At 44.0% G+C, this 15,905-nt stretch overlaps 1 protein-coding gene across 2 annotated transcripts in view; it reads left to right on the forward strand.

Moving 5' to 3' along the window:
• The window catches only part of EML6 (EMAP like 6), a 306,539-nt gene that overhangs the window by 216,936 nt on the left and 73,698 nt on the right, over window positions 1-15,905 (forward strand). For both annotated transcript variants that reach the window (XM_077812018.1, XM_077812016.1), the window contains exon 24: window positions 14,702-14,790. In XM_077812018.1, the coding sequence (XP_077668144.1) occupies window positions 14,702-14,790 (89 nt within the window). The remainder of the gene's footprint in view (window positions 1-14,701; window positions 14,791-15,905) is intronic.

Below are 15,905 nucleotides of genomic sequence, written 5' to 3' on the forward strand. Positions count from 1 at the left end.
CTGTCCAGTGAAATGAGTTCCACGATCACTGTTAATACTCACAGGTATGCCAAATCATGGTACAAAATCCTTGAGCAAAAGTTTCACAACAGTCTTGGCATCTGCCCTTCTGCAAGGGAAGGCCTTAACTCAGCTTGAAAAAACATCAACTAAAACTAACACATACTCATAATTACAACATTTAGGCATTTGAATAAAATCAATCTGAATATTTACAAAAGGTCCCCATGGAGGGGGATGTGCTGCCTGCCTAACTTTAACAGCTTTACCAACATTGTGCTGCTGGCAAATCATACATTGTTTACAGTAGTGGTGTGCAATAGAAGAAAAACCCAGCCCACACCAGTCCCGTTTAACTGCAGCAACCATCCCCCCCTTTGCTTACGTGCGCTGCTCCGTGGTACATGCGAGCAAAATAGGGCAAGAGCACCTCAGGTGCAACCAGGCAGCCGTCCAGGGAATGCCAAAGGTGATCAGGGTGTAAAATGCAAAATATCATGACCAAGGTAATGAACTCTGGGTTGGCACAACTGGAGTTTTTCCTGAGATGCCTTGTGACCCTTGGCAGCAAGAGCTGTCAGAAGAACTAAAGAATCAGTTTTACAGGATTCAAAGAAAGGGGATGCCAACAAAAGATCATCCACATATTGTATGAGTACAGATTTTCCTGGAAAGACCACATTGTCCAGATCCTTCTTCAGGCTCTGGGAAAACAGGGATGGAGATTCGGTATACCCTTGGGGTAAGTGAGCCCAGGTATACTGGCACCCTTTATAGGTAAAGGCAAACAAATATTGGCTATCAGGATGAATGAGAATGGAAAAGAAAGCTGAGCAAAGGTCCACAACAGTAAAGTGAGTGGCTGTAGGGGGAATGCAAGAAAGAATAGTAGTTTGGTTAGGAACCACTGGAAAGAATGGCAAGACAGCAGCATTAACCCCGCGTAGATCTTGAACAAACAGATAGGTGTTTTTTCCTGGTTTCTTTATGGGGAAAATAGGTGTATTACAAGAACTAGTAGTAGGAACAATAATACCCTGCTGTAACAAGGAATCCATTACTGGAGCTATTCCCTCCTCTGTTTCAGGGTGCAGTAGATATTGTGGTACCCGTGGAAGTGATTGAGAAGGATCAACAAAAATCTTAACTGGTTCGGCTGTTCGAATCTGCCCCACTTCATTTGCATGCCAAGACCAAAAATAAGAGGACACTTGTGACAACAAGTGAACAAGATCAGGGCTGAGAGCTGCATGTGGTCTGGCTGGCACTGTTGTGTGCAGTGTAGCCGGCACCAGATTGGTATTCTCATCAGGAACTTGTAAGAATATGCCATCTGGTGTACAATAGATAGTACAGCCTAATTTACACAAAAGATCCCATCCCAACAAATTAACAGGAAAGGATGGGCTGAGTAAAAAGGCATGTTGACCAGAAAGGGGTCCCAGGGCAACAGAAAGGGGTTTTGTGACAGGATGTGGAACAGATTGGTTTGAAATACCAATGGCATTAATAGACAAGGATGACAAGGGAACAGAGGGAAACTCTAAAGATCTTAAGGCCGATCTGCTAGCTCCAGTGTCCACAAGATGAGCAACAGATTGGCCTGCAATTTCACAATTTACATATGGGCCTTCTTGATTAGTAGGAATTAAAGGATTCATGATGCAGTTACGTTCCCTCAAGCTGTCCTAATAAGAGTTGGTTTGTGGGGAAAAAACAGGTGCTTCAGGGTTTGGGAAAGGGGATGGAGGATTTTGAGGCTGTCGGTTCAGGCATTCATTTCTCCAGTGTCCCTCCTGGCCACAAAAGTGGCATGCAGTGTTCCTTGCTGGGGCAGGATATGAGGGACCTCTCCCCCGAACTCGTCCTTGTCTGCCCCTCATTACCCCATGGCCTCTATACTGATAAATTTGCAACTGCAAGGCCAAGAGTTTTGTTTCAGAACTTTATTTTTTCTGCTCTATGCAAGCTGAACAATGGTTAGCAACTGTCACCAATTCAGAAAGAAGTTTAGTTTGCCAACCAATGCAGATAACCCTTAACTGCTGCTGAACCCTTGGTAAGAGTCCTTGAACAAAGGCAGCCCCCACTGCCTCTCTGGCATTGGTATCAGGCTGGGCAATTCCCGAATGTTGTTCAAATACCTTAGTTAGTCTATCTAGATAATCGGCGGGGGATTCGCCTTTGTTCTGTTTACAGTTATTGATCTTTGTCCAATCCGTTTTCCTAGGGCAGACCTCCGGAATGGCATTCAAGAGGAGATTCCTAGCCTCAGTCAGGGCATCTCCAATTCTGGGGTCAGCACCGGGCCATTGGGCCTGAGCAACTAGTCGTTGTTTAACCCTGGCTGGCAGAACTACTCGCAAGAGTTGGTTAACATCTGCCCATGATGGATTGTAACACTGAATCACTGTCCGGAGCTCCTCTCTAAACTTTTCTGGCTCCTCTCTAACATTAGGAAATTCCTTTACTAAATTTCTAAGGTCCCCTGGCGTCCCAGGGGCATGAACTGTAACCAAATTATTTCCATCACCCGGCAATTGTCTTAAGGGAACCTGAAACACTAATATCTGGCTCCTAGTGTGGTGGGAAAATGGGCTAGAAAAATCAGAGTCAGGTGAGCTGCTAAAGGGATCGGAACAAATCCTCGGCTGCTGATAGGTCGGCGAAGAGGAAGGCCCCCTCCAGGAGAAAGAACAATTTGTGTAGTCGATACATGTGGCAGTGAGGTTTGTGCTGCCTCATGGAGATCATTAGAAGGCGCAACTTGTGGAGGGGAGGGAGGAGGCAATGGCTGATGCCATGGAGCACTGCTGAAAAGATCCACAGTGTCCTCAACGGCTTCATCCTCACTCTCAGTCTTGACTAATTGGGGATATAAAGGAGCTGAGGGAGTAGCTCGGGCAGGGAGGCATCCGGATTCTTTACATTTAGTTTTCAAATCCTGTACTTGAGTTTTTAATTTTTCCTGGGAGTCCTTCAGACTCCACACTCGAGACTCATGAAGTCTCTTTGTAGCTTCCTCCCACCAATAAACAACTTGTTCCCACTGTATATCAGGGATTTGGGGGGATTTAAGGGTTCCTCTGAGATATATAATTTTATCTAGATCGAAGGTACCTTCTAGTGGGAATTGTTTAGATGGATTATCACGCATGTAAAAACTTCTATTTTCTAAATACCTGCAGGTCCTAGGACCATAATGCACATACATGTAGTACGCAGGAGCACCCTTCAGTGGTGCGGAGGAATTCTTAGACTGTCCCCCACCCATTTTGCAGTCACACAGGGGAGTATCCTGTCCACTCAACAGCTCATATGGGACCCCTGTCCTTTCAGCGGCTCATAAATTAGGGAAGATTTTCACTCACACACCCCAAGAAAGGGTCCACTGGGTCACGGTTTCCACCGACTAGCGGCTTAAGTCTGGACCTGGTCAGCAGCTCATTAGTAAGGAAAGAATCTCCACTGGGTCACAAGGTTCAGCTGACCCCCCCCCCCCATTGCTTTCAGAACTCCCACATGGGGTAGCCCTGGGGCGGCTGGAGTCAGCTTAAGTCCTGGACTTGATCAGCAGTTCATACCCCCCTTCATTCATTCATTCATACACACACATTCATTCCCCATATCCTGATGCATCTCATTTAACAATAACCTTAGTTCTTTATGTCTGGACTTAATACAACCTTTCCCTTATTTGAGGTGGCCAAAACCACTCAGCACCTATGCATTAACCTTATTGAGGGCGGCAAGACTACTCCTCAGTACTGCATATAACTAACCTTATTGAGGGTGGCAAAACTAAATCCACAGTACCACTTCAAACTAACCTTATTGAGGGTGGCAACAGTTCCTCAGTATCGCTTTGCATCTGATCTTGTTGCTTAATCAATAAGTTTGCATGGCGTAAGCCTCAAAGTGACAGGCGGCCCCAAGGGCAGTCCTCCTCCGAAACCCCCAATAGAGATTTCAAAAGGTCTCTTACCTCTATTGTGGCGCCATGGGGTTTGAAGGGGAACGGTCTGCAGTAGTTGACGCTGTCTCAGCCGGGCGTTGCCATCCGAGTCACGGCACCAAATTGTGGAAGAAAAACACAGTGTTCACTTTTAGGTTGTTTCCAACGAGTCAGAGACAATTTATTCTCAAGCAGTTGCAAGGGGGAGGGATTCCCCCTTCCTAGGCAGGTCTCCGCATGATAAACAAGGCAAGCATTTATACCTTTTGTTACATATAATAATGATAAACTGCTGCATCTTGTTTATACATATTCCTTCCTGATATCTTACTTTTTCTCAGCAGTTCCTGCTACAGTCTGCATTCCATTCTTATCTAACACAAGGTCAACACAGCATCTCTTACCATTTTCCCACTCGCTTCTCACTCACCCAGGCCCTGCCTTAAAGTCTCGCTTTATTAGAGTTAGAGTTAACCTGACTCTTACTCTATTTTTAAGAAAACTAAGATGTCTGCATCCAGATCCCCTTTATCCCTTTGTTACTTCCACACTTGTACATTTCTATCCCTTAACCCACTTCTAGTGTATAACAAAGCAAAGGACAGCTCTACCTCATATAACTGAGCAGCATCAACTCAAAAAGATAACTTACCAGAGTTCCCCTTTCCTGCATCATGTGCACCAGAGATGGAGTGTTGGGACTGGCTCGAACCCTCCTGGGTCAAGAAGAGGTCCTGGCTTGCCACAGTACTGGACGACCCAGTCGCCTCTCCCATCTTGTCCTCCAACTTGACCTCCTCTTCCACCACTTTGTTCTCAGGATTGAATCCACTGTCCACTGCCTCTAGCTCCTCCCCATCCCCAAACTATCCCCAGGTCTCCTGGCAGTAGAGATGGGGTTGCCACCAAGGATAGCATTCAACTCCTTATAGAAGCAGCAGGACTTCGGCACAGCACCAGAGTGACAGTTTGACTCCCTTGCCTTCTGGTACGCCTGCCACAGCCCCTTTATCGTCACACAGCACTGATGTGTCTCCCATTTGTAACCCTTATCCAACATGCCACAAGAAATTTGACTGTAGGTATCAAAGTTCCTACGGCTGGAGCAGAGCTGGGATTGCACAGCCTCCTCTCCCCACAGTACCAGCAGATCCAACAACTTAGGTGTGCTCCAAAAAGGAGAGTATTTGCTGCATGGAGCCTCCATGGTCAGCTAAGAAGATGCAATGTGAGCTGTCCATGCTGAGCAAACAGGAAGTGGAATTTCAAAAATTCCCAGGCCTTTAAATGGGGAGCGACGAATACCTGTGTACCTGGCTGCAGAACAGTGAAGTTTGAACTGCTGACCAGAGCTGATTGCGTCCTGGAGGCCACTTACAGCGACATAACCAAGCACAGTGTCTACACTGACACTTTGTCAATATAACTTTGCTGCAAAAAGCTCTATGCTTCTCATGGAAGTGGTTTTATTTTGACAGTGAAGCAGAAGAGTTTTGTTGGCAGAAGGAGCATTGTAGTGTGTACAACTCCACTGTTTTGTTGATGAAAGCTGACTTTTGTCGACAAAACTCTGTAGTGTAGACAAGCACATTTTTACCCCAAAGTTCAATCTTTGGCAGCACTTGCTAGCCCCAAGGAGCTAGAAACCAGTCTTCCATGAAGCATCAAGGTACCTCCTCAGTGAACGGACCCAGCGTGTCTTTTTCCACCCTGTTATCTACTGAATCAGTCTTTTGTCTTTATTCGCAGACAGGGTGTCAAGATTCCTTCTCCACTACCAAGTGTTTTAAACAAAAAACAGGGAAAGAGCCCATGTCATAAATATAAAGGGAAGGGTAACCACCTTTCTGTACACAGAACTATAAAATCCCTCCTGGCCAGAGGCAAAACCCTTTCACCTGTAAAGGGTTAACAAGCTAAGATAACCTCGCTGGCACCTGACCAAAATGACCAATAAGGAGACAAGATACTTTCAAAACTGGAGGCGGGGGAACAAAGGGTCTGTCTGTCTGTGTGATGCTTTTGCCGGGAACAGATCGGGAATGCTCTTCATAACTCCTTAAGTTAGTAAGTAGTCAAGCGAGAAATGCGTTACTTTTCCTTTTGTTTAATGGCTGGTAAAATAGCTGTGCTGAAAGGAATGTATATTCCTGTTTTTGTGTCTTTTTGTAACTTAAGGTTTTGCCTAGAGGGATTCTCTATGTTTTGAATCTGATTATCCTGTAAGGTATTTACCATCCTGATTTTACGGAGGTGATTCTTTTACCTTTTCTTTAATTAAAATTCTTCTTTTAAGAACCCGATTGCTTTTTCAAGATCCAAGGGTTTGGGTCTGTGTTCACCTGTACAAATTGGTGAGGATTCTTATCAAGTCTTCCCCAGGAAAGGGGGTGTGGCACTTGGAGGGAAGACGTCTCCAAGTAGACTCTTTCCCTGTTCTTTGTTTAACACGCTTGGTGGTGGCAGCATAGGGTTCCCCACTTGGAACTCGCTGAAATGGAACCTCAATGAAGAAAGCCCTCTGTGAAGAAAGAAGTGGTTTGGGACTATTTAGAAAAGCACAAGTCTATGGGGCCGGATGCGTTGCATCTGAGAGTGCTAAAGGAATTGGCGGATGTGATTGCAGAGCCATTGACCATTATCTTTGAAAACTCATGGTGATCAGGGGAAGTCCTGGAAGACTGGAAAACGGCTAATGTAGTGCCAATCTTTAAAAAAGGGAAGAAGGAGGATCCCGGGAACTACAGGCCAGTCAGCCTCACCTCAGTCCCTGGAAAAATCATGGAGCAGGTCCTCAAGGAATCAATTCTGAAGCACTTAGAGGAGAGGAAAGTGATCAGGAACAGTTAGCATGGATTCACCAAGGGCAAGTCATGCGTGACTAATCCAATTGCCTTCTATGATGAGATAACTGGTTCTGTGGATGAAGGGAAAGCAGTGGACGTGTTATTCCTTGACTTTAGCAAAGCTTTTGACACGGTCTCCCACAGTATTCTTGTCAGCAAGTTAAAGAAGTATGGGCTGGATGGATGCACTACAAGGTGGGTAGAAAGTTGGCTAGATTGTTGGGCTCAATGGGTAGTGATCAATGGCTCCATGTCTAGTTGGCAGCCGGTATCTAGCGGAGAGCCCCAAGGGTCGGTCCTGGGGCTGGTTTTGTTCAATATCTTCATTAATGATCTGGAGGATGGTGTGGCTTGCACCCACAGCAAGTTTGCGGATGACACTAAACTGGGAGAAGAGGTAGATACGCTGGAGGGTAGGGATAGGATACACAGGGACCTAGACAAATTGGAGGATTGGGCCAAAAGTAATCTGATGAGGTTCAACAAGGACAAGTGCAGAGTCCTGCACTTAGTATGGAAGAATCCTATGCACCGCTACAGACTAGGGACCGAATGGCTAGGCAGCAGTTCTGCAGAGAAGGACCTAGGGGTTACAGTGGACGAGAAGCTGGATATGAGTCAAAAGTGTGCCCTTGTTGCCAAGAAGGCCAATGGCATTTTGGGCTGTATAAGTAGAGGCATTGCCAGCAGATCGAGGGACGTGATCATTCCCCTCTATTCGACATTGGTGAGGCCTCGTCTGGAGTACTGTGTCCAGTTTTGGGCCCCACACTACAAGAAGGATGTGGAAAAATTGGAGAGAGTCCAGCGAAGGGCAACAAAAATGATTGGGGGTCTGGAACACATGAGTTATGAGGAGAGTCTGAGGGAACTGGGATTATTTAGTCTACGGAAGAGAAGAATGAGGTGGGATTTGATAGCTGATTTCAACTACCTGAAAGGTGGATCCAAAGAGGATGGATCTAGACTATTCTCAGTGATAGCAGATGACAGGACAAGGAGTAATGGTCTCAAGTTGCAGTGGGGGAGGTTTAGGTTGGATATTAGGAAAAACTTTTTCACTAGGAGGGTGGTGAAACACTGGAATGTGTTACCTAGGGAGGTGGTGGAATCCCCTTCCTTAGAAGTTTTTAAGGTCAGGCTTGACAAAGCCCTGGCTGGGATGATTTATTTGGGGATTGGTCCTGCTTTGAGCAGGGGGTTGGACTAGATGACCTCCAGAGGTCCCTTCCAACTCTGATATTCTATGATTCTATGATTCTATGGTGGGGAGTTGCTGGAGAGGGACTTTGACCTGGCCTTGGGGTTTTCCCACTCTTTGGCACACCTCACAAGACTGACATAGGTAGAAACATCCTTGCCCATTCCCTCCCAGTGGAACAACTTTCTCAAATGGTCTTTGGTTCTGTTCACCCCAGCATGGCCACTAGGATTATTGTGGGCTAAGCTTAATAGGTTTACTCGGTACTTACTTGGAACTACCAACTGTCTCTGAGGATGCCAGTCTTCCTGGTGTCCACCAGAAAGAGTTTTCTTGTATAAAAGTCCTCTTTCTACAACAAACCTGGATCGATTAGAAGAGCTGAGAGGTGGTGGGTTGCTCCATGCCACCATCCAAGCTCTCTGGAGGCTTTCATCTGCTTCCTGTTTGGTCTGGAACTGTTCCCTTGATGCTGGAGACATCAGTTCCTCTTCGGATTGTGGACCTGGGCTTGGTTTCTCTGGAAGCAATGCAGGTGATGGGGCTGTTTTTGTTGACTGTGAACCGCTGTCCACTGGTGCACTATGTTGGGTTTCAGGCTCTGGCTGAGCTTCTTGTTTAGGGTCATCTGCTGCTGCTACCGGTGCAGGTTCAGTGGGGCCCTCTGGTGTTGGGGTTGCAAGTACTGGATTCAGTGCTGGGAATGGTTCTGGTGCTGGTTGTTCCGCCGGTTCCAGTTCTGGGACTGGCTTTGTCTGGGTCTCTGTGACTGGATCCGCTACTGCTGTTGCAGACATTGGCATGGGGTCTGGTTCCATCACCTCTGACCGGGTCCTGGTAGAAGTTTTCGGAACAGAGCTAGGTGTGACAGCTTGCTTAGCCTGGCTGTGGGTGACCATTCCCACGCTCTTGGCTAACTTCACATGATTGGCTAAGTCTTCTCCCAACAGCATGGGGATGGGATAATCATCATAGACTGCAAAAGTCCATGTTCCTGACCAGCCCTTGTACTGGACAGGCAACTTGGCTGTAGGCAAGTCAAAAGAGTTTGACTTGAAGGGTTGAATCGTCTCTTGGACCTCTGGGTCGATTAAATTGGGGTCCACTAAGGAAGCATGAATAGCCGACACTTGTGCTCCAGTGTCCCTCCATACTGTGACCTTCTTTCCACCCACACTCACTGTTTCTCTCTGCTCTGAGGTATCTGGGAGGTATGTGGGCCTGAGGACCTCTGGTGTGATTCCGGTGCAATGAACTGTAATCTGTTGGAGTTCTTGGGGCAGTTGACCTTTACATGCCCCGGCTCATTACATTTAAAACATCGTCCAGCTGACGGGTCACTGGGGCAAGGTGGGTTGCTGGAGAACATTGTGGCGGGATGCAGAGGTGTCTGGAATGTTCCTTGGTGTGTAGCTGGGGCCTTGGGCTGCCCCCGGTAGTAGAGGGTGGTCTGAATGTGTCCCTTCTGGTATCTGCTCCAATTGCAACCAGGGTTGTTTTTCTCTCCTCCCTCCACGCATTTTGTTCTGGTTTGCCCCGCCTCTCTGGCAGTCTGGGACTGCTTGTATTGATCAGCATAAGAAGCAAGACTTTCTGCTGAGTCCATTTTCTTATCCCATAAACACTGTTTTATTTCCTCCTTGGACATATTCAGGAATTGCTCCTGAGTCATCAAATCACACATTCCTTCAAAGCTAGTTACACCCCTTCCTTTGACCCATTGATCTAACAGATCCTTTATCTGGTTTATATAAGCCACATTACTTCATCCAGGTCCTCTCTTAAGGGCTCTAAATTTTACTCTGGTTTCAGAGTAGCAGCTGCGTTAGTCTGTATCCACAAAAAGAAAAGGAATACTTGTGGCACCTCAGAGACTAACAAATTTATTTGAGCATAAGCTTTCATTAGCTACAGCTCACTTTACTCTGTAAGTTTTAGGTGTAACTTGAAATTGCTTTAAAATCAAATTCTTTAATTTATTATAGTCAGAAGCCTCATCAATAGGCATCTTGAATATGTCCAAGCTCTTAAAGTCAATTTTGCGACCAATGTGGTCATCTTGTGAGCTTCAGGAATTTTATGGAGTGTGCACAGTCTCTCAAAGGTGAGAAAATATTCAGCAATATCACTGGATTCATCATACTGTGGACATAGTCGCTCCCATTTGTGGATTGCTGGGGAAGGATTGTTAGGGTTATTCGGTACATTCTGCTGAGCCTTTGCCTTCTCCATCTCCAGTGCATGCTTCCTTTCTTTTTCCTTCTCTTCCATTTCTTTTTCCTTTGCCTCCATTTGTCTCCTGTGGGCAGCCTCCATTTCTTTTTCTTTTGCCTCCATTTCCATCTTTCTGAGTTATACCCATCTTTCGTGTTCCTTTTGTTTTTCCTCAGCCTCAAAGCTGGCTAATTACAACTTCTGTTGAACAGTGCAGTCTGTCATACTAACCTCTCTGTTTTTAACTAACTTTACACCCGAGAGTTAGAAAGAAAACAAAACAAAAAAACTGGCTTGTAAAATTTTGCTGTGCTGTAACCTGATACCTTTTTTTCCTGATAGCTGTTCTCAGCCTATAGAAAAATCCTTTTGTTATGCCTGCTGCTCTGTCCCCCAGGCAGAGAGACAGAATCTACAGCTGCAATCACCTTTTACAAAACCTTTTAAAATCCTGCTGTGCTTCCGGTTCAAAATGATCTGAAAATGATCCCACCGCTCTGCCACCATGTCAAGGTTCCTTCCCCACTCTGAACTCTAGGGTACAGATGTGGGGATCTGCATGAAAAACCCCCTAAGCTTATTTTTACCAGCTTAGGTTAAACACTTCCCCAAGGTACAAACTTTGCCTTGTCCTTGAACCGTATGCTGCCACCACCAAGCGTATTAAACAAAGAACAGGGAAAGAGCCCACTCAGAGATGTCTTCCCCCAAAATATCCCCCCAAGCCCTACACCCCCTTTCCTGTGGAAGGCTTGATAAGAATCCTCACCAATTTGTACAGGTGAACACAGACCCAAACCCTTGGATCTTGAAAAAGCAATCGGGTTCTTAAAAGAAGAATTTTTATTAAAGAAAAGGTAAAAGAATCACCTCCGTAAAATCAGGATGGTAAATACCTTACAGGATAATCAGATTCAAAATATAGAGAATCCCTCTAGGCAAAACCTTAAGTTACAAAAAGACACAAAAACAGGAATATAAATTCCATCCAGCACAGCTTATTTTACCAGCCATTAAACAAAAGTAAATCTAATGCATTTCTAGCTAGATTACTTACTAACTTAACAGGAGTTGTAAGTCTGCATTCCTGATCTGTTCCCAGCAGAAGCATCACACAGACAGACAGACCCTTTGTTCCCCCCCTCCAGTTTTGAATGTATCTTGTCTCCTTATTGGTCATTTTGGTCAGGTGCCAGTTAGGTTACCTTAGCTTCTTAACCCTTTACAGGTGAAAGGGTTTTGCCTCTGGCCAGGAGGGATTTTATAGCACTGTATACAGAAAGGTGGTTACCCTTCCCTTTATATTTATGACACAGGACAACCCCCCCCCCTACTGTCATATTGTTCCTTTTCACTTTCAAGTGGTTTTGATGTTTTTATAGTTTATCTTTGAGATTTTTCCATTGACTTTTAAGGGTTGGTGCAAAGGTGGGCAATCGAACAATACATTACATAATTAGCTAGCCAGGGAGGGGTGGCAACTCCCTCCTGCCTGAATGGGCCATCACTGAGGCATATGATTCCCAGGTGACTCACTTTTACCCCATAACTGTAAGCATAATTTTCAATATAGATACAATATTCTTTAAATATTACCAGTACACACATCTCGCAATGATTATGAGTATTGATAAGTTGCAAGCTTTCAGTACTTCAAGCCTCATATATTATCCTTTATGGATAAATACAGTGAAAGTGGTGTATTTGGTGTAGTGAGTTTCTCAGGTCTGAGACAGGAGTTGCTTGTAAAGAACAGTGAACCCTTTGCCAGTGGGCACCAGAGGGCCTAGTGTTACAACATGTACAGCGGATAATGCCTGTCTTAAGAATAGGGACACTGAAATCCCTTTAAGTATCTTTAAAATTATTTGGAGATGATCTATCTGCTGAGATTTTGAAGGAACACATATGAAAGGACACCATTAGCTCCTTTTTTGTTGTTGATTTTACTCCCCATTATTTCTACTACTACCTAGAAGATGTAGGCGAGCATTCATTTCCATTACATCTTTTGCCTTTTCCCTGAAGCTCATGCTGATTTACCTCCTTCCCCTTTGTATTTGTAATGGTCTTGAAAGCAACATGGCTTCCGAAAAGATATTGTCTACTTCATCCACAGGTTATTTGGTCATACTGTTCAACATAGTAGAGAAGAATAAAATAGATGATCAGATACTACAGTGATGGGCAGCAATATAACTCCCCCCCCACCCCCCAGTAGATAGAATAATCCCTACATGGCAAAAAATAATGAGTGACATTCTATGACCCTAGTTATGCAAGAGGTCAGACAAGATGACCTCCTGTGGCCTTAACATCTATTGCCTCATACTGTATTTTTCCTTGTTTGGGTCCTGCCATCATCTGGGCCTCCAGCAGAACTGAACATGGCTCTTGGAATAATGGGCCACATCCTCCGTTGAAGTAAATCAACATGACTCCATTAGAACTACACTATTTACACTGGCTGAGGATCTGATCCAGTGTTTCTTAGTTAATAACTGCTTCCCTTATAAAACTACACTATTTAGATACTGGAAAACCTCTTTCATAGTAAATTCCCAAGTGGATTTTTAAAAAATAACTTAATTTTTGACCAAATTTTAAATTTGTGGGTGCTGCCTTCAATTTCTGGTTGAGACTTATACAGGAGGGTGTTGTTCCTGATGACAAGTGGGCAGAATATCCAGGCAGCACACATGCAGCTGATAAATATATTCCCAGTATCTGCCTAGGAGTAAGAAAATGTTTTGCTCCTGCTTGAAGGCTCTAGCACAGTAGATGGGGGAGGGTGGCAGATTTCTAGCACTGCCAGAGGTCAGCTACCTTATGTTGTTTTTCCTCCATCAATGGAAGGGGTGAAGAAACCTTTCAGACCCTGAGCATCCCAGCTCTTTACCAATCAAGGGAAGCTCCAAAGTCATTTTATAGTGGCCTACAGGACCCCTGTAACTTTTCAGCGATAGATTTATTTTAGAAATCTGTCTTTCTTGCTGTTTCAGTTATAACATAAAACTCAAATTTAAGGCAGCCTGTTTATTTTTTCTGTTTCTCCCCTTCCTGCCCAATGGCTTATTAATGAACCAATCCCTGCAACAAATCCTGTTGCCATCTCTGTCTGCATATGTATTCAAGAGACACCATTATAGGACCTAATCACATCAGCCATTCCATCAGAGGCTTGTTCAGCTGCACATCTACCAATGTGATATATGCCATCCTGTGCCAGCAATGCCCCTCTGCCATGTACATTGGCCAAACCAAACAGTCTCTACGCAAAAGAATAAATGGACACAAATCAGACATCAAGAATTGTAACATTCAAAAACCAGTAGGAGAGCACTTCAATCTCCCTGGAAATTCAATAAGAGACTTAAAAGTGGCAATTCTTCAAAAAAACTTCAAAAACAGATTTTGATGGGAAACTGCAGAACTGGAATTAATTTGCAAACTGGACACCATCAAATTAGGCCTGAATAAAGCCTGGGAATAGATGGGTCACTACAGAAAGTAATTTTCCCTCTGCTGATACTTACACCTTCTTGTCAACTGTTGGAAATGGGCGACGTCCACCTTGATTGCATTGGCCTCATTAGCACTACAAAAGTAATTTTCCCTCTGTTGATATTCACCCCTTCTTGTCAACTGTTGAGAAAAGGTCACTTCCACCTTAATTGAATTGGCCTCGTTAGCATTGACCCCCCACTTGGTAAGGCAACTCCCATCTTTTCATGTGGTGTAATATATATACTGCTTACTGTATTTTTCTCTCCATACATCTGATGAAGTGGGTTTTAGCCCATGAAAGCTTATGCTCAAATAAATTTGTTAGTCTCTAAGGTGCCACAAGGACTCCTCGTTGTTTTTGCTGATACAGACTAACACGGCTACCACTCTGAAATAATGTACATTCAGTTTCACATAAGCCTGCCTAATAGTTAGCATACAATTTGGATCACATTCGTAATGTTTGTATTCAAGGATTGTTTGTTATACATTTGTATAGGGCAGTGCTCTAATAGAGAGAGAGAGAGATTTATAACTTTTTTTAAATCACTGTACAACCATCTGTAAAATAATCATGAAAAGTACATCTGTTCATCTTCATTTACCATGATAATGAAAACACTAATAAAGTATTACTTACATTGGGTGAATAGAGTTTTGCAAGGTTGTTATACGAAGTCTCACATTTAGGACTTGATCCAGCAAAGTGCTAAGCACCTCTGAGGCTACTCAGCACCATGTGTCACTTGGCCCGTACTCTGCTGTTTGTGAGTAGTATCTAAACAACCATTTTTAGAAACTGAATTGGACTGTATTTATATTAGTGCTCTGTAGGTCATTCTTATCATTTTGTCACAAATACCTATGCAGGATGTGCATTCAAGTTTTTCATAACACCTCATCACTCAATAAAAAAGGCACTTCATAATATTCCAAATCATGTATGAAATAAATAATAAACTCATATTTCACATACAGGAAAGTTATTGCAAGTCAATTCTGGTGCCAAAGAACAGCTATTTTTTGAAGCACCAAGAGGAAAAAGACATATTATAAGAGCTGCTGAGGTATGGATCATACTAATTACATTTTCTGAATACTTCACTCAGTACTAACTTGAAGGTTTTACATTGTGAATGTTGTTATATGATACTACTGAAAATTAGTGTATTACTTATTTAAATGGTATGTCTTCTTCATATACCTTCCCCTATGCTACCACGCTTTCAAGTTTACAAAGTGCTTCACAGACATTAGTGAATCTTCACAACAGCCCTGTGAAGTAGACCTTTGTAAGTATTATACAAATGTTACATATACAAAAGTTAATCCTTATAATGGGTATAATTAGAACTGCTTAATCACTCAGTATCATACCTTTCATAACAGCTACATTACTCTAAGCCAGGGATCGGCAACCTTTGGCACGTGGCCCGCCAGGGTAAGCTCCCTGGTGGGCCGGGCCGGTTTGTTTATCTGCTGTGTCAGTAGGTTCAGCCAATCGCAGCTCCCACTGCCTGTGGTTCGCTGCTCCAGGCCAATGGGGGCTGCGGGAAGCAGCGCAGGCCAAGGGATGTGCTGGCCGCCGTTTCCCACAGCCCTCGTTGGTCTGGAACGGCGAACCGTGGCCAGTGGGAGCTGCAATCAGCCAAACCTGTGAACGTGGCATGTAAACAAACTGTCCCGGCCCGCCAAGGGGCTTACCCTGGCGGGCCACATGCCAAAGGTTGCCGATCCCTGCTCTAAGCACTTAACAAACATTAGTATTTCAAAATTAGAACCATTTCAGATAAGCACTTAATTCAGATCTGATCACATATTGTAAATATTGTGGGTGAGATTTTCAAAAGTACTTGGCATTGAACTAACTTTTCTCTCTCATTGAAATAAATTGAAAAATAGATTAAAAAGTACAGATTTACTAAAATTCTCACAATAAATCTCAGAATGAAACTACATAAGTGCAGGAAAGACAACACCAACTTTTCCATCACCTGCAGTATCTGCAGGTGCATCCATTTGTTCTTTTAGAAGAAGGATTTATGTGCAAATATATATTTGTGCATTTCAGACAAATTTTCCACATAATCTCTTTGCATGAACAATCACTTCTTTTGTATTTAATCTGTGTGCAGGCAATTTAAGTGCAATTTAGGAAGCTACTTTTAAAAATATGTGGCCT

This window comes from Eretmochelys imbricata, chromosome 3, assembly GCF_965152235.1.
Source record: "Eretmochelys imbricata isolate rEreImb1 chromosome 3, rEreImb1.hap1, whole genome shotgun sequence".
Taxonomy (NCBI): domain Eukaryota; kingdom Metazoa; phylum Chordata; order Testudines; family Cheloniidae; genus Eretmochelys; species Eretmochelys imbricata.